This window comes from Triturus cristatus, chromosome 6, assembly GCF_964204655.1.
Source record: "Triturus cristatus chromosome 6, aTriCri1.1, whole genome shotgun sequence".
Lineage (NCBI taxonomy): Eukaryota > Metazoa > Chordata > Amphibia > Caudata > Salamandridae > Triturus > Triturus cristatus.
Window position 1 is genome coordinate 710,602,542 of NC_140589.1, and position 25,693 is coordinate 710,628,234.

General features: G+C 45.9%; 1 protein-coding gene across 3 annotated transcripts in view; it reads right to left on the bottom strand.

The window, feature by feature from the left end:
* CEP57L1 (centrosomal protein 57 like 1) overlaps positions 1 to 25,693 on the bottom strand; it is a 171,075-nt gene that overhangs the window by 53,969 nt on the left and 91,413 nt on the right. For all 3 annotated transcript variants that reach the window (XM_085611197.1, XM_085611196.1, XM_085611198.1), the window contains exon 10: positions 3,314 to 3,543. In XM_085611197.1, coding sequence (XP_085467323.1) covers positions 3,314 to 3,543 — 230 coding nt within the window. The remainder of the gene's footprint in view (positions 1 to 3,313; positions 3,544 to 25,693) is intronic.

Consider the following 25,693-nt stretch of genomic DNA (forward strand, 5'->3'; position numbering starts at 1 on the left):
CAAAGTCACAATCAAATATTATCAAAGGAAAGGTCGATAAACATCAGAGAAGGACAACAAGTACGGAAAGTCTAGAAAGTTCAAACCCTGGCTGGATCAATCTGGCATCAGTCGAAAGTGTACCACAACCATTAAATAACGGATTAAAAATGCTAACATTTAAATGATAGGAATAACTGGGATCAAGCCTCACATTCTGACATTCATTCCATATGGGGCAGGCTATTTCACTTTCAGCTTACTTTCCAAATTCTTCCACACGGGCAGAAAGGTTCTTAAATCAGCTTCGTTGTAAGGAAGGCCTACAGTACCATTTAGACAGAACCCAAGGAACCACTGCTCTTTATCATTCACACAACTATTTGCCCAGGTCCGACTTCCTCTAAACTGTCAATAACGAAGTTGTGCGTTTTCAACACTATACACTCAAGATGCCCTTGAGTGACACCAGCGCTCACTCTTCCAGAGGGAAAGGACTCCCTGCAATGCCCATTGCAGACATTTGCACAGACAGCCACCAGCTGCAGATCAATATATTCATTTGCAAAGCATTACACCATAGACTCGTCCTCCAGAACAGCTGTCTCGTGCACTGATATCAGCTACTATACACAGCACATCCAGTTTCACAGGCTGAATAGCCTTGCTCTTCTATTTCACCATTTTTCTTTTTCAGAGATTTAAATAATGGATAAGGAAAGGTTTCTCTCCATCAGGTATATTCTCCTTGGACTCACAAATCCCCCTTCCACTTACCGGTGGAGTGGGGTCACTGTTTTGGATCGTGGTCATGAGTGATCTTGTGTCGATCTGACCTACAAGAACACACTGCTGGGCTGACATTCCTGGATGAGGACATAAGGCAGCGTCCAGAACCCTGAAAGTGGCGGTGACAGCTTTCCACTCATGCACAATGTGTACATAGAGACACCAAACCCCATCTTCGCGATATTTCCCTTGTTTGCGATAATTTTAAACATTTTCGCGATAATTTGCAAAAGTTAATTTCGCAAATTCCGCCCACCCCTAGTTATTTAACTATAATCATAGATTTTGACAAAAGAAACACAAAGAGTTGCCTCATGTATACACGTTTTAAGGTTTGAATGATTTTCACATCTGAAAACACGTACATTTAAAAACGTGTTCCATTTAGGATTATCAGAAATTCACGGTGAGAAAGTATTAGACATATTCAAACTCTCGCGTGGCAGGCGAAAAATGGCTAGGAGTAAGCATTTAAAAAAAATATATAATAAAAGAAGCATTGACAAAACCTATAGGTCTGGCATTGGCTGCCAACCTTTTTGTTTTGACAACGCAGTTTTTATTTCACCATGTTTTTTTTCGCTAAATGTTTATACTGAGGAAGCTGCCAGGCCCTCACCACGGTGCAGAGGGTATAAGAAAAATATGAATGACACAATAACAGACCGATGGATTAAGAGGGATGGTAAATTATACATACAATTTTAGTAGAATCATAAGTGTCTTGTTATGTATGACAGACCTAAAAACACTACCATTTCGAGGAAAACAGTTTCTAGGATGCCCACAAGGTGGCATCAGTCCCCAAGTTTTTTGTAGGACTGATTAGAGCTTACTCGCATGCCACGTCCCAATCCTTAATGTATACACTTTTTACCAATACAAACATCCTCAAACATTTTCAAAAGATCAATCACTGCCATAGAAACAGGATATGAATTTCACTTGACGTTTTACCCGAATTATTTACTAGTTATAACCTGCAAACTCAAATGATTACCGAAGCTTTAGGGAGTATTTTAACTATAAGTGAGGTAGACAGAAAATAAGCTTTACGTTTCCGGGGGGCGGAGGGTGCATATAGAGATGATGATGGTAGGTGTTCAGTGGTAAGAAAATACTTACAGCCAGCGGAGCATATGCAGTTAAAAAATGAAGAAAAACAATAAATCACTGATAACATCATCTTTCATATTCAGGTTGGGGAGAACATGATGGTTTCATGGCAATCTGGCTGTTTGGAGACGGTATGGGAGTCACTGTCCGTCATTGTGTGTCCGAAAGACCTAGGCTGAGTGCTCGTTAACTTCTAAAGGGAGGGGGGCTCTGCATTGCAGAGGTGGAGTCCGGGTAGCTTAAAGGGTGCACAAGATGATAAAGGTACATCCAAGACCTTTATAATTGGTCAGAGCATAGAGAGCGAGTTTGCATACAGTCAGTTGGGAAAGATGGGATAAGTTGTGCGATTCTAGCTTTGAGGACTCAGATGAATAGTTTGGTCCTTTATCCTGTATTTGGCTGACAGCCATACATCGTAGTGCCAAAGAAACAAAATAAATGGACGGAATGCTGAACAAATCAAAACATTCACTCCCAGTCAAGAGCTCTGGGTTAAATCCATCATTCTTGTGCTCACCATGCCACCTTGGTTTAGACCTGGCCATATGCAAATCAGTCTTGACCCTGTGCCTCATGGGAACAGTCCAGCCCGAACTGCCAAGCCAGGTCCTCCCTGGAACGGAAACAAGTATCCTAGGAGCGGTTTCGGGGTTTCACCCCTCATCAGCCAGGATAGCTTGATTCCAGTAGCACAGTGAGCCCGGGACCCACGTATGATGATGGATTCAAACTAAATCTGTGGCTGGGGGTGAGTGTCTGAAAAGTTTCAGCTCTCTGTCCATTATCTCCTTGTGTTTGCTTTGTTCGCCCTACGTTGGCAGGGTATGCCCAGACATGGGTCCCTTGCTCAATTTGCCACTAGGTTCAAGGTAGCCTGGTTGATGAAGGGTGTGTTACCCAGAAACCGGTCCCAGGATGCTGGTTTCCGGTTCAGGGAAGATCTGGCTTGGCAGTTTGGGCTGGACTGTTCCCATGAGGCACAGGCTTAAGACTGATTTGCATATAGCTGGGTCTGAACTGAGGTGGCAAAGTGAGCTAAAGAACAATGATGGATTCAACCCAGATCTGTGACTGGGGAATTGGGGGGGGGGGGGGGGGGGGGTCTGAAAAGTCTCGGTACTCCGTCCATCATCTCCTTGTGTTTGCTTAATGCATCGTAGTGCCAGCATGGTGTTGCGGCAAGGCAAGTGCCTAGAACGTAGGTGTGATGTTTTTCTGGCAAAAAACGAATATTGCCAGAGTTCAGCAGCAAACTGTTACGTTAGTCCCACTTAAGCATGCTATTCCGGAGCCCTTTTTGTGTAACTTCTAAATAGAGGAATTGCTGACCAGATTCAAAGCATGCGAACCTGAAAATAAAACTATGTGAGAAAAATATTTAATGGTCACTCATCGCAAAGGAGCATTAATCTAAAATCTTACTCACAAACTCATTTGGCCCAGTTCATCCTGCAGCGACAACAGGACATCAGCTAACCCTTCGCTGGTGGATGAAGATGTGGACGACGAGGAGACGGGCCTGCCGGCAGAGGCGGCTCGGAAGGGTCTGCGCCCCAGTGCACCGGGGGGCGGCTGGCTGACCCGTGGACTTTGGTGCTTGATCATGTGAAGGACGGTCTGCACATTCGCACTCAGAGAGTGACTCGAACTGAGGGACTGAAAAGAAAGTGAAAAAGAAACATTCACTTCAATTATTCAGGAAAATAATGTGAAAGTATCAAGGTCCTGCTAGTGGCTCCTAGTTTTACCAGCTTTAGAACTAGAGGTCGGAAAAAAAAAAAAGAATACTCTTTTCAGGGCCACCAGAGGTGTGAATAAGACAAAATACATCCCATCACCTGATTAAGATTCAAGGCAGAGGTGAGGATGAGTGCATTTTGTCGCAATGCACAATGCTGTTCTGTTTTGCGACACAGACAAACATACAAACTAAAAATAATCTTTCTCTTCCCCTCGGGCAACCAAGACAGCAATGCCAAGCATAGGTCTGATCCATGTTACTGCATCCCATTCACCAAAGACCGAAACGCAGTTATGCAGGTCAGTTTTTTTCAAATACTCGACCAATGCCATGTTCCGCTACCCTTTGAAGCGGTTCGCACTGTAGAAATACCACATACATAAAGATGACCGAATAATTTAGCTAAACGCCATTTGTTTACATAAAAAATAATTTCTGCATGCAAAGCCATAACACCTACAGAAAAAAATAAAGTATATTAATTTAACATTTTAAATTGTACCGCCATTTGGAGCTGCATAAACAAGTTTGTACCCACCAGACACCTTCTCACACAATATTGACAGATAGCCGATCTAAAACAAGAGTATCACCACCAGCAACAAACCAATGTTCCCTCTAATAATTTTTTTCCCCTGTGTGCGGCAGTGTAAGGTCTCTGTGCACTGCAGCCCAGGCTATGTGCGCCGGGAATCAGACCGCGCGTGTGGGTGCAGTGCCAAATATCACTCCAAATTTTTGCTTAACAAAGTGAAAGGACTGTGCATTTCCACACCTGTAGCACCACATGAAGGGTCTAAAGGCAGGTGTTCAATTTAGATACACACGCCATGACATGAATTGGTTACACAGGCAAGTACACTTTGGGTTTAGAAAAGCATAGGACTCCAACAGTGGTACTCTGCAACACACTCCCTTATAGGCTTGATTATCCACTACTCCTGTCCAGTGCACCTGATCTCACAGCTGACCTTGGGCCCCAGCCCCATATCAGGCACCATCGGGCTCCACTTTAATTTTTCCCGGTAAAAACATTAGTAAAATCACCTTCAAACTTAAAACATTAAATATAGCGGTAAATATAATGTAGCATGCACTTTAAAGTATGTTCCACAGTAGACCCGACTGCTAATTAAACAAAAACAAAAAGTCTTTTTTGGCGCCGCACCAATAACCTCTTTCTCCGTAAATAACCTTTACTACCACCTTCCAACAGTGCCCATCATCCCTCCATGACCCCCCTATTGACCTCCTCCTAGGATTCCCTCACTGCCACCCTCCACTAGTGCCCATCATCTCCCCATAGCCCCTCCCCCTCATGACCTCCTCCTCAGACTCCCTCACTTCCACCCTCCAGCAGTGCCCTCATCTCTCCCTAGCTCCCCACTCCACCCCATGACCTCTTCCTCGGATTCCCTCACTGCCACCCTCCAACAGTGCCCCTCATCTTTACGTAGCCCCTCTCTCATATGCATTTCATATGTTGTACAGCGCTACTCCTATCAGTGTAGTGTGTGTCAGTACTATACACCACGCACACATTATAGAGACAATGAATCATACAAGTGTGTAAATCAGTCTACAGGGAATGTCACATAAATCAATGAGGATTACAAGGTTAGGAATGACAGGTCATACATACTGGTGGGCCGCATATTTTAAGAGGGTTTGGTCTGGCGAAACACAACCTCAGGATTTAAAGAGTATTCCATGGGGGTCAGCTTTACTGATAAAAATGTATATCTGCCCAAACATACTCATTTTAGCAACATTAGAATAATGAAAGACTGGGGAAGTTCTAACTACAGCACAAAAAAAGAAAGCGAAGTTCTAACTATACCATTTATGTTTGCATGCAGCTCTTTGATGACAGTTCATAGGTCACTGTCCTATGTTAGGATTGTAACTTCTGAACTGCAAATAGCACAAGATCTCTGTGACAAAGGCAGTAGCCCACTGAGCTTCCTCATAAAACACAGTTCATCTGCATTTAAAAACTATTATCAGACAAATGATTGCTGAAGCACTTTGAGACCCATGGCGTTGCGCGCCTGCCTTCAAGCCCTCACTGCGAGGGCCAAGGGTCCTGTTTGGGTGGGCCTGGCCCACCCGCTAGAACCGGTGCCTGCTTTGAGATAGTATTCTTGTTAATTGCAGTGCACACCTGCGCTGCAATTAACAAGAATACTATCCGAGAGGCCCACATTCAGCCCTGCAGCTACCCACTATTAGCTAAAGAACTGCAGGGTCAAATACGACATGTGCTTTCTGACGATTCTGAAAGCACACGTTGTGTTTGACCCTGCATTCGTTTTGCTAATAGTGCGTGGCTGAATGTGGGCCTTTGAGATAGTGTTTTTGTTAATTGCAGTGCACACCAACGCTGCAATTAACAAGAATACTATCTGAAAGGCCCACATTCAGTCCCGCAGCTACCCACTATTAGCTAAAGAACTGCAGGGTCAAATACGACATGTGCTTTCAGACGATTCTGAAAGCACACGTTGTGTAGGACTCTGCACTCCTTTTGCTGATAGTGCGGGGCTGAATGTGGGCCTTTGAGATAGCATTCTTGTTAATTGCAGCGCCCGTGTGCACTGAAATTAGCATGAAAACTATTTCAAAGGCCCACATTCAGCCCCACAGATGCCAACTATTAGCAAAGGAATGTGGTAATCGAAAGCGCGACGTGTTCTTTCAGAATCAAAAACACGTCGCGCTTTAGATTAACACATTCCTTTTCCTAATAGTGCACGCCAGCGGGGCAGTTTGTGGGTCTTTGTGAAAGTATTCATGTTAATTGCAGCGCATGACAGTGCTGCAATTAACAAGAATACTTTCACAAAGGCCCACAAACTGCCCAACTGGTAAAAATGGCGGGGCGAACGGGCTGTGTGTGTGTGCGTGCCACAATTGGGACACTGCGCGCTCGGAGATACTTTAGTGCGCGTGCGCACACACCCGCGCACGTTCTAGGGAACAGTGAACAAACCCTTCAGAAATTATTGAATACATTAGTGAACTCGAAATGTAGTGGACTACACAACAGCTTTTTTCCATTGACAGTTCATTTTTTCCAATTAAAAAAAATCAACACTTTGAGCAAAATGTTGCAATCACATTCAAAATTTCAACTCGCACGTTGTAGAACTACAGACAGAAGTAAGTAAGGTGTCAAACATAGTTACTGGGTTATTTGGAAGACAGCATCTGTAGTACCACCTGTAAACAGTTCAGTAAAAGAACCATTACAGCAGTGGCGAGAATGACATATCACAGTGAATCTGTGCTGTCAGAAGAAAAAAAAAAAATCCCCGGGGGTGCGTGGTTTGCGCCAACGGAAAATGGCGGTGTCTCCGTGACTCTCCCAGGTCAGCAGAGGGAAAAGCAAAACGGATGGCGTATCGGACGATTGCGAACACCTGAAAAAGGACGTGCAGGCTGCCCAATAAACAGAGCTGCAGATAATGTGAGTGCTTCGCGACGCGGACACCCGGCTGGCTAAAGGAATTCCTCGCTGCTCTACAAGTAAGCGGCTCCGTCACAGTGACGCCCGCCATTTAATTTTATTTTTTTACCCGATAAAGAATTTTCTCTACGCACTATCCTCTTATGAGGTTCTTCAATGAATTGCAGGACACATTGACTTGATAAGCGCTAATAACGAACTGTAAGCAGCTCTATTAGTCGTTTTGTTTTTTCTTTCCTTCAAGCATTGTGGCAGTTATCTTTCTACTTCCTGACAAGAATACCACCATTTTGAAATTCAGAGGAAGGTGCATTACTTGTCTTTCTGTTGCATATAGCCTCAAATTTGCCCCAATAGTGTTTCACTTCTTACTATGCTGTGCACTATGGATATAATTAGGGTTCGTCAATATGGTTGCCATTTGTGAGTTACCGATGGAAGCTGCCTTATAAAGGTCTTGGCACCTTGGAAATCACTTGCTCCTTTGCAAACAATACCTCAATATTTTATGAGAGACTGACTTACTTTTGTTGTTCATTTAACATCCGGAATTTTCAGGTGTCTCTACACACGTTAGCGTCCGTGTAAGCTGGATAATTCCCTTCTCTGAAGGAATAGGTGTACATTCTCACACATCGCTTGGTAGATGAGCAACGCAACTAAAGTCAATCTTCAGGTGATACCCTCAACGCACATTCGTGTAACACGCGCAAGCCTCAATTTATTCCCAAACATAATGGAGGATACAACGATGTCATCACCAAAAGGCACCCCGTTACCAACAACTAATGTGTTCTCAGGTCCTAACACGGCGCCAAATAAGCGACTGAAAAAAGACCCTCCTTCACCTCCTAAGCAACCCTCGTCAGTCTCTATTGACCTCTTATTACAAGAAATTCGAGCCTTGCGCCCATTTGTTGAAGAAACAAATTATAAAATACAAATTTTAACTGCTAGATGGTCACGAATGGAGGAAAGAATTTCTACATTAGAACAAAGTATTGAATCTTTAAGCTCATCGAGTAGTAAAGTAGAAGTTCTTCACTCTCAAGTGATGTCGCTTCAGAAGCGGGTTGAAAATTTGAAAAACAGAAATAAACAAAAAAACTTCGTATATATGGTTTACCTGAAGGTTCTGACCCTATCATCTTTAAATCCTTTCTCCCAAAAATTCTTCATCTGCCTGAGGGTACCACACTTGATATACAACGCGCTCACAGATTAGGTCCTGCACCTGCTGCATCCTCTTCCAATGTAAGAAAGCCAAGAGGGGTCATCATGTACTTCCTAGAATACACGGACCTGCTAAAAGTTTTATCGGCGGCAAGATCCATCAACTGAATCACATGGTCGGGTAATCCTCTGTTTTCTCACAAGATTATGCTAAATCTACAGCTGACAGGCGTAAAGAGTTTCTTGCAATGAGACCAATCCTTCGATCCATGGGGGCACAGTATGGCCTTTTTCACCCGGGTCTTTTCAAAGTGACTTACAACAATAAGACTATCAAATATAAAGATCCTGTAAGACTTAACAGATTTCTTAATTCACATAGTGCAGAAACTATGGACACTTCTTCGTCAGGAAAATAAGTGGTTGACCTAGTTGTTTTGCAGGTTTTATTACTTGTTAACTTACTCAAGGAATTTACCTTGGGTTATAATTCTTTGTTGAAGGTTATTCAGTTTCACTAAATACTAGTAACATTTTACTTCTCTTCTCACAGGATATGTCCCAGTTTCGTCTGATCCATTCTATGTATCCGTCGTTTCGTTCTGCGGTTCCTCTCGCCTTCCCTCTTGAAGTACGGACGTGTCATTGTTCCATGTGGCCTCATCCCCCCCTACCCTTCAAATGTTTTGAATTACTTGTAGGTATGTCTATTTATTTTTGTGTATTTCTCTTTATCACAGCCTTCCCTTTTTTTCATTCTTTTAAAACTCCCTTTTTTATCCTCTTTCACTGTATTGTTCTCTGTAATCTACAACCCAATTGCTTATTCTAGTCCCTTATCTTTATGCTCATTTTTCTCGGTCGTCTCCTCATCCCTCTAATGACGCATTTGTTATGTTATGTTATGTTAATGGTTTTTGTACCGCGCACAGCTGCCCCAGCAAAGGGGCGTCCTGGCGCCAAGAAAGGTAAACACAACATCACAAAATGCAGCCAAGTCAGTTAATTTTATTAAAAAGAAACGTTTTAATGGCACGTCTGAACCTGGTTAAGTCTTCCAACGCACGGATGTCATTAGGGAGAGAGTTCCAGAACTTGGCGGCTACTACTCGAAAGGAGCGGCCTCCAGTCCTACTCAACAGAAAGCGGGGAACAACAGCTAAATTCTGGCCCATCGATCTCAAAGAGCGAGAGGGGATATATGGAGTCAGAAGATTCATGAGAATAGGTGGAGCCAAGCCCTTCAAAATTTTAAAGGCCAGGCAAAGCACCTTAAACTCAATCCGCCGCGCAACAGGCAACCAATGGAGTGTTTGCAGTGTTCCGGACACTGAGCAACGTTTGGGCAACCCAAATATCGCTCTTGCGGCGGCATTCTGCACTCGTTGTAACCGCAGAACTTCAGCCTTGTTCGTGCCTGCAAGCAGAGCACTGGCATAGTCTATCCTGGATAGTACCGAGGCCTGGACCACAAGCTGTCTAGTGCTGGCATCGAAAAATTTAAGCACCGGCCTGATGCTCCTAATAATGCCAAAGCAAGAGGCAGCCACCTTCTTAGTATGGCAAGTAAAACTGAGTGAAGGGTCCAGCCAGACCCCGAGGTTTTTTAACTCCATAGCAGGAGAGGGGATCATTCCTAACTCGGGGGGCCACCAGCTGTCATTCCAACATCCAGGTTGCTTCCCAAACACCATCACCTCTGTCTTCTTTGTGTTCAATTGGAGACAATTCTGGTTCATCCAATTGGCCACCGAGCGCAGCCCCTCACAGAAGTTGAGGGCGTCCAAAGAGTCCCCACTTAGTGTGACCGCCAGCTGCGTGTCATCCGCATAGGACACCATTGTCAAGCCCCAGCCTTTGACTACCGCAGCCAGCGGCCTCACGTAAAGATTGAAGAGTGGGGCTCAGAGATGAACCCTGTGGGACCCCCAGGGTGAGCGGGTAAGAGGTGGATTTACCGGGTGGTATCGCAACCTGAAAGGATCTGTTGGAAAGGAAGGAGAGGAACCAGCCTAATGCCAGCCCCCTAACCCCAGCTTCCTCTAACCGCCGCACCAGGATATCGTGTGACACCGTATCAAAGGCGGCACTCAGATCTAACAGCAAGAGTGCCGCTGTTTGTCCGGTGTCCAGCACGGAGCGCAGATGTTCAACCATGTATAACAAGGCAGTCTCCGTGCTGTGGGCTTTACGAAAGCCATTTTGCGTGGGATCCAAGATGTTAGCTTTATCAAGATGGTCAGCCAGGATCCCATTCACGTGGGCTTCGATGACTTTAGCAGCCCACGGCAACAAAGAGATGGGGCAATAGTTTTCAGGTTTTGTGGGGTCGAGGGTAGGCTTTTTTAGGATGGGGGTAACTACCGCTTGCTTCCACTTGGTGGGTACAGTCCCTGAACCCAGTGACATATTGATAAGGGCAAGCAAGGGTGCACGACATATGGCCTGCATGTTTTTAAATAGGGCCGGTTTGAGGGGGTCTGCAGGGGAGCCAGATTTAATTTTTTGGCTCAGAAAATCAAAACCCTCCTCAGATAGGGGGGCCAAAAAATCCAGGATCCTATCGTTGAACTTAGGACAATCACGTGAATCCAAGCAGTGCACGATAGTTGGAAAAGAGTGGTAAATTGCTTGCACCTTATGAACAAAGAACAAAGCCAGACTCTCGCAATGAGAGTCAGTGCAGATTTCAGCCGCGGAGGCCCTCTTAGTTATAAGGTCCTTTAGGACCTTAAAGATTAATTTGGAGGGATTAGGGCTGTTCCGAAACTCCTGCGCATAAAATGCGGCACGTGTTCGACACACCGCCCTGTGATATGCCTTGGATAGAGTGAGGTAGCAGGTCTTAAGCGCGGGATCATAGGCTTTCCTCCATCGCCTTTCCGCTTGCCTACACTCTCTCTTAAGAGACGCCAAGGTCTCATCATACCACGGGCTATGTGCCTTGGTCCGGCACTTAGAACGTACAAAAGGAATAAGAGAGTCCAAGGCCATGCCAATCCAAGTGCAGAATGAATCATACCCACCGTCAACATCAGCGAGAAGAGGTAGGGGTGTTTTTCCTAATAAGAGGTAGAAGTCTTCAAGTTTGAGTTTACTCCACTGGCGGGAAAAAGACGTTTTATTCAGTGCCACAAAGAGAGGATCTACCACAGGGAGAGCTGCTTTCACCAGCATATGGTCTGTCCAAGACAGCTGAACAGGTTGGCATAAGGTAATCTCCTCCAAGGAGGTAAAGAACGGGTCCAGTATATGTCCACCAGAGTGGGAGGGGGACGTCACTCTCTGTGTGAGCTGCAAGGCTTCTAGATCTGCCAAACAGCTCTTAATGGAGGATTGGGAAGGACAGTCAAAGTGCAGGTTGAGATCACCTACCACATTGAAATTTGCACAGCCAAGAGCTTCTATACTAATGACGTCCGGGAGAGCGGCTCTAAAGGCCGCATCGCAACCCGGAGGCCGATATATTAGAAGACCTGAGAAGCTAAAGCAATGAGACAGAGAGATTCTAAAACGAGCACATTCACAACCTGGAAGTTTTAGTTCTTTCCATTCACAAGGAAAGCGACGTTTCACCGCCATTGCAATTCCGCCACCTCTCGAACCACGGTTGAGAGTTGCCACGGTATAGTCAGGGGGGAAGGCAAGGTTTAAAATCGCAGTATCAGCATCTTGAAGCCATGTCTCGGTCATAAAAAACACATCAGGGGAGTCATTGGTGGCAATATCAAAAATCTCCACCTGATGTTTGACCAGAGATCTGACATTAAGGCTATATATACTGGCAATATTCACCCCCGACACGTTAATCTGCCGGGATGAAATTTGCATAGAGCGGACGCGAGACGGGGGAGGCAGGCGCCAGCAGCAACAGGTGCACCGATAAGGGCCCCTTAGCGGTGCTACAGGCGGAAGTGGGCAGATGGAAAGATGGTCACGAACGGCCAGTAAGTCTGCTCTACCGTACCTGAAAGAGAAAGTTGCCATAATGGTGATGTAAGAGTCTGCCGCACCCCGCACTTCCTTAGCGCTGACGGGCGCAGACGGGCAGACTCTGGCTTGACTCAGGCGAGAGTCAGGCGCGACCGCTGCGCGTCACCGCTGCGCGGCCCGTACGAGCATTAAGTACCGGCTCACCTGGAGTCCTGGCAAGCGCTAGCGCGCTCGAGCAGATGGCACAGTAAACAAAGCACCCCCCCAAGATGGCGGCCAAGCGCCACGCGAAGGAGCACAAGAGCTTCCAGAGAAGGACAACAGACTCCGCAAAATGCGGTGAGGGCACAATTTAAATGCAAGAGTGTGGGCAGTATTGTTGCAATATTTAAAAGCAAAAAGAACGTTTTACAGCAAAACAGAAAAACGCTATCTAAAATATAAATTATAAGCGCACCACGCTTCACTAACTAGCAGCACAAAGCGCGAGCATGCACCTTTCGCCAAGAACGAGCAAACCGAGTGCTCGTCTTAAGTACCGGCTCACCTGGAGTCCTGGCAAGCGCTAGAGCGCTCGAGCAGATGGCACAGTAAACAAAGCACCCCCCCAAGATGGCGGCCAAGCGCCACGCGAAGGAGCACAAGAGCTTCCAGAGAAGGACAACAGACTCCGCAAAATGCGGTGAGGGAACAATTTAAATGCAAGAGTGTGGGCAGTATTGTTGCAATATTTAAAAGCAAAAAGAACGTTTTACAGCAAAACAGAAAAACGCTATCTAAAATATAAATTATAAGCGCACCACGCTTCACTAACTAGCAGCACAAAGCGCGAGCATGCACCTTTCGCCAATACCGTTATTTTTTTTTCTCTTTTTTATTAGTCTGCTTGATTCACTTTGTATATAGTTGGTTTATCTCTTAGTATGCTCTCCGCTGTTTGATGAATTGCTTTGATTGGTGCATTTTATCTACTTTCATGTCAGTCTTCGGTCCTTAAAACTTCTCACGGAATGTCAGAGCTTTACATTCGCCTATTAAAAGGCGAAGGGTGTTAACTCATTTAGCTAAATTAGAGACAGACATAGCCTGTCAACAAGAATCTCATTGAATGGCTGAAGAATCATTAAAGTTAAAAAGAGAGGCTGGGTAGGGGAGGTATTTTACTCACCGGGAGACAGCAAACGTAATGTAGTCTTAACTCTTTGTCGTAAATCACTTCCTGTTAAATTGCCATCACAGTGTTCTGATGAAAATGGTAGATGGTTGTTTACTAAACTGATGTTGGGAAACGTGCCAGTCTCTGTACTTACTATATATGCATCCACCTCTGGGGATTCCTCTTTTTGGGTATCCTTTGCTCACCAGATTGCAAACCGTATGGATGATAACTTTATTCTTACAGGTGATTGCAATCAAGTTTTTGATCCTTTTTTAGACCGTAATTCAGAGACCCCCTTTGTCCCTCATAAAACACACAAACATTTCTTACAAACTATTAAACAATATAAGCTTGTAGATGCGTGGAGACTCTGTAACCCAACCTTAAGGGAGTACACCTATTACTCTCCGGCCCATTATACCCCATCACAAAATAGATTTTTTTTGGTATCACACAATATCTCTCAGTCATTAATGGCAGCGGACATTGGATCTATTCTAATATCTGACCATGCTTCTAATAGGCTTTTGTAAAACATCCAATTGAGTGCTAATACACCTCAGAAATGGTGTTTTAACAATGCTCTTCTTTTAGATCTAACCTTCCCTTCCGCTTTTGTTTCTTTTTTAAACAAATGATTTTTCTCTAATCAATCTGAAAGTTTGCCCTTTCACGTGGTGTGGGATGCTTTCAAAGCAGCAGCTAGAGATTTTGTTATTGGATATGTTTAAAAAAAAAATGTAGAAAATCCAAATAGTTCACCAGAACCCTCCTAAATAAGAGTGAGTATTCTTATTACTCTTCCAAGTCAAGAGTGTTTATCAGAACTTATAAACAACAAATTTCAGTTTAATAAGGAGTCGACAAACAATGCTTCAACATATTTATTAAAGTCTAGTGCGAAATTCTATGGAGGTCAGAATAAAGCCGGGAAAGTACTAGCCAATTATTTGAAAGTTAAACAAAGCAAACTCAACATACAGTCCATTATGGATAAAGATCAAATATTGAAATTTAAAGATATTGATATCTTAAATGAATTTCTCCAATTCTATAAGATTATACACATCAGAAAATCCTCCCTCAGAACATCACATTTGTCAATTTTTATCTGACATTCAACAACCTTTAGACACTCGACCAGATTTTACACTCTTGGAATCCGACTCATCACAAAAGGAACTCATCGCCGCATTACAGACACTGAAGAAAGAAAAAGCCCCAGGACCAAATGGTTTCACTGTTAAGTTCTTTACACACTTTGCACATTTGCTAATTCCCAAATCACATAACCTTTAAGACTCATTTTTGTACTCGGGTGAATCCCTTGGCTCCTTTTCCGACGCCTTAATTTGTCTCACTCCTAAGGAGGGAAAAGACTTAAGATATTGTAAAAACTATCGGCCCATCTCCCTAGTTAATATTGACTATGAAAAAAAATTCAAAGGCCTTGGCTATACGCCTGGAATCCTATTTGCCTGATTTACTAGGAATGGAACAATCTGGTTTTGTTAAGAGTCATTTTATTACAGACAATACTAGTTATTTTTTTACATTTTGTCCAAATCCTCACAAGTTTCGCATCCCTTGGCAGCAATAGCCTTAGACGCAGAGAAAGCGTTTGATAGAAAATGGGCTTACCTTTTTCACACACCTAAGTGGTTTGGCTTTGGTCCCAAAATTCTCTCCTTAATACCAATTTTATATTCCAATCCACGAGCGGCAGTCTGTGTAAATGGGAGCACATCATCTTATTTTAATTTAGGTAGAGGTGTCCGACAAGGTTGTCCAGTGTCTCCGTTCCTTTTCAACTTAGCCTTAGAACCTTTTTTATCAAGAATTTGTCAGAACAAGGATATACGTGGATTTGATTTTAAGGATACTCAAATCAATTTGGCGGCTTACGCCGACGATATTTTATTATTTATCTCACAACCTCAGACATCTCTCCCCGCATTCCTACAAGACATTGATTCTTTTGCAGCCGTTTCTGGATATAAACTAAATAGAGAAATGCAAAATCCTACCTTTAACAAAATATACTTTCAAAGATGATTTCGCCATCTCAAGCTTAACATGGAGCCCTAAACACATTAAGTATCTAGGCTTGCAATTTACTCCCTCTACTGCAGGCACAATCTCATGCTGTATGGAGAATTGTATACAGAGAATATCCTCTTTGACTACTAGATGTCACCCTCTATACTTATCTTGGTCGGGTCGATTAGATACCATAAGGATGATGCTATCCCCCATATTTTTGTATACAGTTTCCAATACTCCAGTATCTATTTCCTTGAACTTTTTTAAGACAATTAATTCTATATTATCCTCTTTTATGGAGTAACAGAAAATCACGTATGTCCCTATCAAAATTGACTCATTCAAAATCAGAGGGTGGTGTTAATTTCCCTGATATCCTCACGAATCCCAAATCCTTTTTACTCCTTCATGCGTCAAGATGGCTCTCCGAAGCCCCCGCAGATTATCCTCTTTGGGCTGAACTTGAACGATCTTTTATATCTCCCTTCTGATTCCAAGAATATTTATCTTTTTCTCGCAAACCACCATCTTTATATACTCCTGTACTTAAGCATACATCAAACATTTTGAAACTTAATTCTACATCAGAGCCTATGGATTGGACTTCATTTTCTGGTTCCACGATATGGCATAACATGATATTGCTACGTGGTAGGCCTTTATATTGGACATCCTAGAGGCAAAGAGGTTTAATCTGGATACATCAACTATACGTACAGGATGAGATTATGTCTCTCGCAAGCTAGTAGACTCTTTGGTCTACCTCCCTCTTTCCAATCTAAATATCTCCTTCTGAAACACCCACTTTAGATGCTCAAGCCCAATACGTGCTCCCAATCTCTTCAACTGACCCTGCCTCCTCTCCGATTAACAGATTACATATTCTTCTACGTGTTGACCCTAAAGCCTCCATTATTTACAATTATTTACACACTTCTTGTATTACAGGAGAAAAAAAAATAAGGTGGAGCTTTCTTGGGAAAAAGAATTGGAGGTTTGCTGGTCCACGGAGTTATGGAATAAAATATGGACAAAAATTAGGAAATCCTCTGGAGCAGCGATCAGCACACAGACACTTTTCTTTATATACAATAGACTTTGGTTATCCCCGGTTACTTTAAATGCAAGACACGCCGAGCTCTCTGATGCCTGCTGGACATTCTCCTCTCCACGTGCAGATCTATATCACTTACTTTTCCCATACCCACCTGTTCATAATTTTGGGAAACATGCTTGGTCTCAAATTAATTCAATTTTTGATTCCAGCTGCCCTTTTTCTATCTCTCATGTTGTTTTAGGAAGCCTCTCTCCTATCTGGACAGATTGCGATTCTAACACAAAGATAAGAGACCTATTATTAGGATAGGATATAGTTTTGTAGAGCGCTCGAATGCCGAGGCGTCTTGGCACTAGGAGGTGAGAATAGGAGGAATCATGGCGGTATGACTATTTTAAGATGTGAGAAAATTCGATTTTCGATAGTGATCGAATCGACCCGCCATTTTGTGCTCCGTCGCCATTTTGTGTTGCCCTCACTCAGGCAGCACGGCGAACAAAGTCTTTGCTGCTTTCTCTGCAGCATCGTGTCAAAATAAGCCTTCTGCCTCTATTTACAAAACTGGTGTTAGGACTGGCCGAGTACACTAATCCCCGTCTGGTTTTCCTAATCCCTGTCTCAACTATCTGTTGGTTCACACTATTCTCTTCTGACTTTATCTTATCGTCTGGCCTTCGCTGTCCTCTGCTAGTATTCTCTCGTTTCACAACTGTCCTCCAAAACACACAAACGTATCTCGCCACCTGCGAGTCGGTTACAAACCTGTTAATGAATTAGTTCGTGGGGAGGGGTGACAAACACGGTTGGAGGAGAGGCTTCTTCGAGTTACTGGATACTTTCTTTTCAAACCTTTCCTATTGGTTCTGCTCTGTTTTCCAACCTTTCTTATTGGCTCTTTTTATATGTTTTAGGTGTGTTTTTGGTGAATGTATATCTCATATATGTACTATATAAGATTGTGCGCCACGGAGTGAAGTGGCAGTCTCCTGAGAACATACCGTGTGTACTTCTAGGACAACTGTACTAGCTGCAGCTAATAACATCTGATCTTTTACGCCGACAGTGTCCCCCCCGTGTCTGTTAGCTGAAGCAGGAGAACCCAGGAGATTAAGGCATACCCTTCGCCGCCAGGTCCAAAAGGTTCTGGTTCTTCAGATGGGAACAGCCATGATTTTAGTGCCTTCCTGAAAAGTAGCCTATTGGACATTAGTCTCATGGAGATGGGCAGCTGATTCCACAATTTGGCTGCACAATGTGACAAACTCTTGCCGCCCCATCTGGCTTTACGAATTTTAGAAATACATATGAAACCTGCATCAGTAGATCTAAGGTTTCTAGGGGGAATATACCAAGAGAAGAGATTCTGCAAAATCGGCAGCTCCTCCACCGAAGACCAAGCATAAGGCTTTGAACTCCGTCCTTTGCTGGATCGGAAGCCAATGCAAAGACCTGATAGCCGCAGAGGTGGAATGCCCTCTAGGAATGTTTAGCAAGAGCCGAGCAGTGGCATGTTGTATCTATTGTAATTGTAATCTCTGTGCTTTGTCAATGCCTATAAAAAGCGCATTGCAATAGTCCAATCGTGAGAGGATGAGAGCAACCACTACTGATTTCTTTAGATCTTGTGGAATAAAAAGGAAATATCTTCTTAAGAAGCTTCAGTACGAAGAAGCAGGAAGAGGTTACACTATTAATCTGGCCAGCGAAATTGAGTTGGTCATCAAAAATGACCCCAAGGTTCTTGGCTTTATTAGACAGCACCGAACATTGACCCACCTCTGTGGTCCACCATGTAGAATTCCATATGGATGGCCCATTGCCAAGTTCCATCACCTCAGTTTTATCAGTATTGATCTTGAGGTAATTAAGACTCATCCATCTCATGATATGAGTCAAGCAGGTATGGAAATTGACAGCGGTGGCCTCAAACTGTTTGGATATAGAGATGACAATCTGTGAATCGTCTGCATAAGAAACCAATGACAAGCATTGGCATAGCCAATAGGTCTCGCCTTTGGGACCTTATAAGTGTTTAGCCATGCAACAGTTGCATAACTAAATACTTATAAGGTCCCAAAAGCGAGACCTTTTGGCTATGCCAAGCGGCCGTGAAAGTGATCGCGATCAAACATCAAAGCGGCCGTGAAAGTGAAAGTAATCGCGGTAAAGCTCAGCGCGCGCGCCCGCGTACATGCACTGTAGCTCTAGGCTGGCCTGGTAGCACTTTTTGGAGCCCTCTCAATAAGTCTCGCCAGACCAGCGCATGCGCTGGGTCAGGCGAGTCCTAAAAAAACCATACTCTCTAATTGGTGCAGCAAGTGGAGCGACGAATACATTGAACAGTGTGGGTGACAGTGCAGATCCCTGCGGCACTCCAGAAAGTATGCAAAATGATTCAGATTGCAGATTTTCCCAATGTATACTCAGCTGCCTCTAGGCCAGAAATGATGAGATAAGGGACAGAGCAGATTCCCCGATCCCTACCTCCCTCAGGCATCTTACTATCACCGTGTGATTCACAGTGTCAAATGCTGCCGAGAGATCTAAGACAGTGAGGATGGCTCTGCCCCCTCCATCCACCTGTCTGCGAATTTCCTCTGTTGCCATGAACAGGGCGTCTCGGTCGAATGATAGGACCGGAAGCCATGCTGACTAGAGTCAAGCAAATTGTTAGTATCTAGATATTGCATGAGCTCCTGGTTTACTGCACTTTCGAGGATTTTAGCTGTAAGTAGCAGACAGGAGATGGGTCGATAGTTCTTTACCTCCGCAGGATCTAGAGTAGGTTTTTTCAATATTGGTCTTATGCAGGCTGCTTTCCACCTGGTTTAGGAGAGGGGTTAAGTATGAGCGGATCGTCCCGGAGGCCAGATGCAAGACCGCTGGTGGACATGGATCTTTAGGAGATCCAGATTTAGTAGAGAGTAAAATTTTGTTTACCTCTGTTGAGGCGAGTGTACTAAAACTAGTTAATTGGTACTGAGGTCAATTTCCTCTAATACTAAGCCATAGTCATTTTCTGCGGACTTCATGTTATATGGAGCTCATCATAAATTAGTTGCACCCTGGCCTTAAAGAAATTCGCCATTTTATCACAAAAGGCTTGGTCTGGTTTATATACACTGGCCTGTTGGGGTTGTGATAGCACTCCTTGGAGGAGTTCTTAGCCGCCTCAATTCTTGCAATGTAGTATACGTTTTTAGCTTTTAGAATAGCCTCCTTATAAGATTAGAGTGCTATGTTATATTTAGCCTTATGTTCTGCACTATAGTCTGCCCTCCAAATGCGCTCCACTCTTCTACACATAGCTTTTAAGTTTTTAAGCTCTGGTCCATACCAAGGGGACGTCACCTAGGATCTTTTTACTTTGATCGTTCTTTCAGGAACCACCTGGTTGACCGCTGTGACAATCGAGTTATTAAATTGGATAGCTGCCTCATTGTTATCTATGACCAACACAGGAGGGCAAATGTTTAAAGCCTGCTCTAATTCCAAGCTATGGGCTTTATTCCATTAGCATTTGCCTTTCTACAAATAACTAAAAATTGGAAAGATTTTACCAAATTATCTTATCAAGCATGGTGGTACGCTATATTGTATAACCATAGATTAGATACGGGGCGTGGCTTGTGAGCAAGAGATGGCGGACGCGTGAGCCCTGAGCTCAGCGCTAGCCTGGCTATTTCTCCGGGGAAAAAAGGTGTTCCCGATCAAACCTGGGGGCGCATGAAGAGGACCTGCCCCCGTGAGACCGTGGGGCTCCTGGATCTCCTACTGGGACACCTCAGGAGTGACGCCGAACACCAGCTGTGGAGGAGCGGACGGGCCGGCCCAAGATGGCGGCTCCTGTTGCCGATGCGGTGGCGAGTACGCGACTGCAGCCCTGAGTTAGGGGTCGTTGCTCCGGGCACAGGCGGATCGTCCCTGCTAGTTGCAGACAGTCCCGCGAATGAGGGAACCCCGCTGGGAGGCACCTGAGGTGGCTGGACGGGATCCGTGAATGGGCCTCCGGATCAGGAGTATGCAGATGCAGCCCTGAGCTGGGGGTCGTTGACCCAGATTGAACACTGACCCGCAACCAGGGAGCCCTGCCGTGAGGTGCCTGAGGTGGCTGGGCGTGCTCCGTGAGTGGGCCTCCGGACCGGCACTGGACGCTCCCTGTGCGGCGGCTGGTGCGGAGATACAGGCGCTGCTGCGCCGCGAAGGTAGGTGCTGCCGGCGAGATCCGGAGAAGGGGACGATGTTAGGACTAGTGGAGCGGACGCTGCTGCATCTCTGGGGGTCAGCGGCAGGGGCATTCATACCTCAGCACTGGTCCCCTGGCTGGGCGCGGGGACTCCTACATTGGCCCGATCCCGAGGTGGGGCAGATCGCGGACAGCGCCCGCCTGCAGATGGACTATGCTGGCGGACGGCCCTGGGAGCGGTACCACACACACTGCCTGGAAAGGTGTCCTTGGCCCCGGTGCTTGTGAGCGGGTGAAGGCGGGGCCCCCTTCGTTGCTGGGAGGAGACCGTGTGATTGTGGTGGCCTGTCCACACCACCATCGTTGGCCCTGAGAGTGGAGTGGGCCATACTGGGCTCTGGCTTGAACTGCGAATACCGGAAGGGCGCCAGTGGGACCCGTGGGACTGTTTGAGACCCGGGAGTGGTGGGTACCAGCTGGGCAACCAACAGTTTCCTGCTTGCCTAAGATTCGCCGCACCCGGGCCCAGGCGGGGGAAAGAGGGATACCAGTCATGGGGAAACCACGGGGAAAGCAGATCGGTCCCCCCCCAGATCTAGAGGAGGGCAAGATGGACTCTGCTGCGAATGACACCGGTGCTGAGCAGGTGGAGGTTTCCGGTTCACCAACAACTGGGCAAAATTCGAGGCCATAGCGGACACCAAGGCGACCCTACATCAAGACATTAGCACGGTGGCGGCTGGTCTTGGTTTGTTGCACGCCGAACATGCTAAGCTTTCTGGACAGGTGAAGCAGATGGAATCATCCCTAGAGGTGTTTGCACCGGCCCAGCAGGCTATCTCGGTTCAGGGGGGCAAGCTGACCAACAGGGTAGGTCAACTGGAGAAACAGGCAGAAGATGCAGAAGGGCGCAATGACCGAAACAACGTGCGAGTGGTGAGCCTTCCGGAAGGGGTGGAAGGACAAGACATGGTCAGTTATCTGGAAGCATGGCTGAGGGACGTTGTGGCGCCTCAGGGCCTTTCCCCCTTCTACACCCTGGAAAGGGCTTATCGTGTCCCTGCTCAGCCACCGACGCCTGGCCGACCGCCCTGTGCAGTGGTGGCCCGGCTGCTCCATTTCTGGGACAGAGATTTGCTACTCAGGAGGGCGCGGGAGGCTGGTACTTTTCTCGTAGAGAACAGTAGAGTCACGCTGTTCGCGGACTACAAGTTGGAGGTCCAGCGACGCCGCTCCTCCTTCTTAGAAGTTAAAAAATCTTTGCAGGAAGAGGGGATCCAATACTCACTGATGTTCCCAGCCAGGCTCAAGATCATGCTTGATGGGACGACCCACTTCTGCGAGGACGCGAAAGCAACCTGGGACTGGGTTGAGGCCTACCACGCGGGGGTCCTTCAAAGCCTCGTCAGGAGCGTAGGCACTCTGGGGCGGACCGCCCGGGAAGACGATTGCGGAAACGTCGAAAGAAGACGGAACTCAAGAAGCCGAGTCCGTCCCAGACAGCAATGGAAAGAGCCGCAGCGTGGAAGCGGTCTCCCTCATGGTGCGATCAGGGGCCTCCTCTGTAGGAACGGACTCAGAAACAAAGTATGGCGAAGACAAAACTGACTCAGATGCCTCCCGGACCACTGGCAGCACGCTGCCCATAGTGACTCCGCAGTTTTCAAATGACATGTAGGGCTGGTGGTTATAGAGAGTGAGAGACAGTTTCCTTCCTGCTTCCTCTCTCCTGCCGGTTTACATTGTGGTTTTATATCCTTTAAGATTTGGCTGGGCGGGATTGAGATTTGAGATCACTCAGGCTTCTGCTAGATGTTGGGAGTGACTGGGGGGGGGGGGGGGTGATTTCTCTGGGGTATGGGTTAGAACGGACTAATAAGGCTGCTGCCATGTGAAGATAGTATTTTGGTCGCTTTGTTGGTTCCCCGGCACGCTGCGCCCCTTGCAGGTCCTAGCGCAGTTAGCCTTGGATCTTTCCGATTTGGTATGAGTTTTTCACTATGCGATTTGCTTGTGTGTTTGGGCAGCTGACCGTTGTCAGTCCGCTCTTGGGATGGGGAGTTGTTTGGAGGGGATTTGTTGTTCTATGCCAGGAGGGTGGTTACAGTTTGGGGAGTTGATGGGAGATGGGGGGGGGATGGAGGGGTTTACATACGGGATTGACGGCTGCATCCACGGATAGCCCAGACTGGATTAAGGTTGTGACCTGGAACATTAAGGGCATGGGATCTCTAGCTAAGCGATATAATGTCTTTAATTATATCAAGAGACCAGGGCGCAAGTGATTTTGCTCCAGGAGACCGATCTCACTGACGGGGAGGTCTCCCGCTTGAGGCGTAGGTGGCGGGGCCAACTCTTCGCTACAACGTACTTGGCATTCTCCCGGGGAGTACTGATATGGTTTAGGCCAGGGGTGCCCTTTCAGCTTACCTGAAAGTAGTGGACCCTGAGGGGAGGTATGTAGTGATTATGGGCACTCTGAGTGGCAGGGAGATCACATTGGGCAGTGTGTACAGCCCCAACCGAGAACAGCTTCCCTTTCTAGATCGGCTGTCTGGGGTGCTGGCCGGGTTTTCCCATGAGACTTTGCTACTGGGAGGCGACTAACTTTGTTTACGATATTCAGCGGGATACATCCACCCCTCCTCTGCGGGGCGCCTTGGCGACTGCCACCACTAAAGAGTTAAGAACCTGGGCCACGGGTTGGGACCTTCATGAGGTATGGCGACTACATAACGAAGCGCGTAGAGAATATTTCTATTCTTCTTCTCTTTACGACCTACACACACGCCTGGACATATTCTTTTGTTCGGCCACTTTGTCACCCATGATGACTGGCACCGAATATCTTGGCAGATCCCTTTCTGACCATAGCCCTTTACTTGCTGGGTTTAACCCGATCCTGGAGGGAGCCCCGATCCCCCACTGGCGGCTAGACCCATCGCTGCTAGATGACAAGGGGTTCCGTCAGGGTCTTTCCGAGGCCCTGACTATTTCACCGTCAACCAAGGAACCGCCAGCTCTCCCCTGATAAATGGGAAGCATTTAAAGTAGTGACACAGGGGTACTACTTGGGCAAGACTGTTGGCATTCGACGATTGGTCACCCAGGAATTGACAGATTTAGAGGCCCAAATCCTGACACTGGATAGGGAAACTGCAACAACGGTCCAGAACCTTGAGAAATTAGCGGTGCTACCTGGGACAGATTGAGAGCCCTTGACTTTAAACAGTTTCAGGTCACACAGCACTCAGAGGGGGACAGAGCTGGTAAACTAATGGCTTGGTTGGTCAGACCCGAGGGTAGGGGTTCACCCATAGTAAGCGTCACGAACCTCCGAGGTCAAATTCTCTCCTCCCCGAGGTTCATCAATGACACATTTAAAGACTAATATGAGTCCCTGTACGGCCCTCCACAGCCATCCCAGGGGGAAGAGTTACAAGCCTATTTAGACGAGCAAAGAGTGGTACAATTAGAACAAGATGACCGGGATCAGTTAGCCTCACTTATCAAGGCGGACGAGATCAGGGCAGCTATTCGGAAAATGGCGAGGGGGAAAACACCCGGGCCGGATAGCTCCCGGCCGAATTTTATAGTACCTATATGGATATTCTTGCTCCGCAGTTGGAGCACATGTATGCCACTGTACTCCGTGATGTGCGCCTACCGCCCTCACTTCGGGAGGAGTTAGTGATCTCTTTGCCCAAATCTAAATTGGCTCATCCTGGATTAACAGAATTCAGGCCGCTATCTATGTTGAATACGGACCTAAAACTTTTGAGTAAAGTCTTGGCCCCGAGACTCCTACCCTACATGAGCCGACTGGTACATGTAGACCAGAGCGGTTTTATCCCCTCCCGTTCCACGTCCAGTAATCTGAGAAGATTGTATCATGTTATGTTTCATCCTGACTTGCGAGATTATCCTGATGCAGTGGTATGGGCGATCGATTTGGAAAAAGCCTTTGACACCCTATGCTGGGACTTTTTATTTGCAGTAATGGGCGTTTTCCAGCTGGGAGATGGATGGTTGCAGTGGATTAGTCTGCTCTATGGAAACCCCACCGTAAGTGAATCCCAAGATGGCAGATGGCTGTGCCGCCTTTTAAAGGGCACTGCCCACCTGAAGCAAAAACGGTAGATAGAAAAATGCAAGTGTTCGGAGTTGTGCTCAGCAAAATGTGGCACTCTCAGTGAAACAGTCAGCGCCCTCAGCTGGAGCTCTGCTTGACCCAGGTTGTCAGAGGATAGAGGCGATCTGTATGAACCTAAATGCGGTAGTTATCAGCAATTTGATCACTTTTATTCTAGTTGACTAGAATGAGGAAGAAGCAGGAAATACGATCTAGAACCAAGGAAGTACCACTGAGACTGCAAGACAAATCATGCCGATACATCCTACAGTGTGCTTCAAGAAGACAGAAGATGTATATGTGGGTCGTAAAGTCCTTTTATTCCCATATGTTTATTCCAGCAACAAGGACCAAAAAAGGTACCCTACAGTGTCTGAAGAAAAACAAACTAAAGTACGGGCAAGTGCCTTCTATCCTGCCACACTATGATTGGTCATTCGGGTGAAGATCTGTGTTTTCCACATTAATTTATTCACTTAAAGGATACACTTTAGGCATCTAAGGAGTGCATTTAGATTTGAAATGTGATGTTAAAGACTATCTTGAATAAAACCAGGCCATTCTGACACCAGCACCTCACCGGTTATGCAGCATCTCTGTATAGCTTTACATAAAATGCTTTTGTTCTTTGATTTTCGTTTTGAATGACTGAAGGGGAGGCTGTACCATTTTCCATTATCAAACTCGAAAATAAAGGCCCACACTTTTTCTGTGGTTCCTCCTTAAAATAATTTGCTCGTCCTAAAAGCCTTGCAGTGTCACACCCACCAGAGCCAAGGAGAAAACCAGATCTCATTATTTAGCTATAGGCCTTAATTCAAAATTGTTTTTTTTTTTTTTAAGACCACGGGCCATAATTAATACAGTCAACTAGATTACATTTTCCTCTGCTTTCCTTGAGCACAATAGCGTT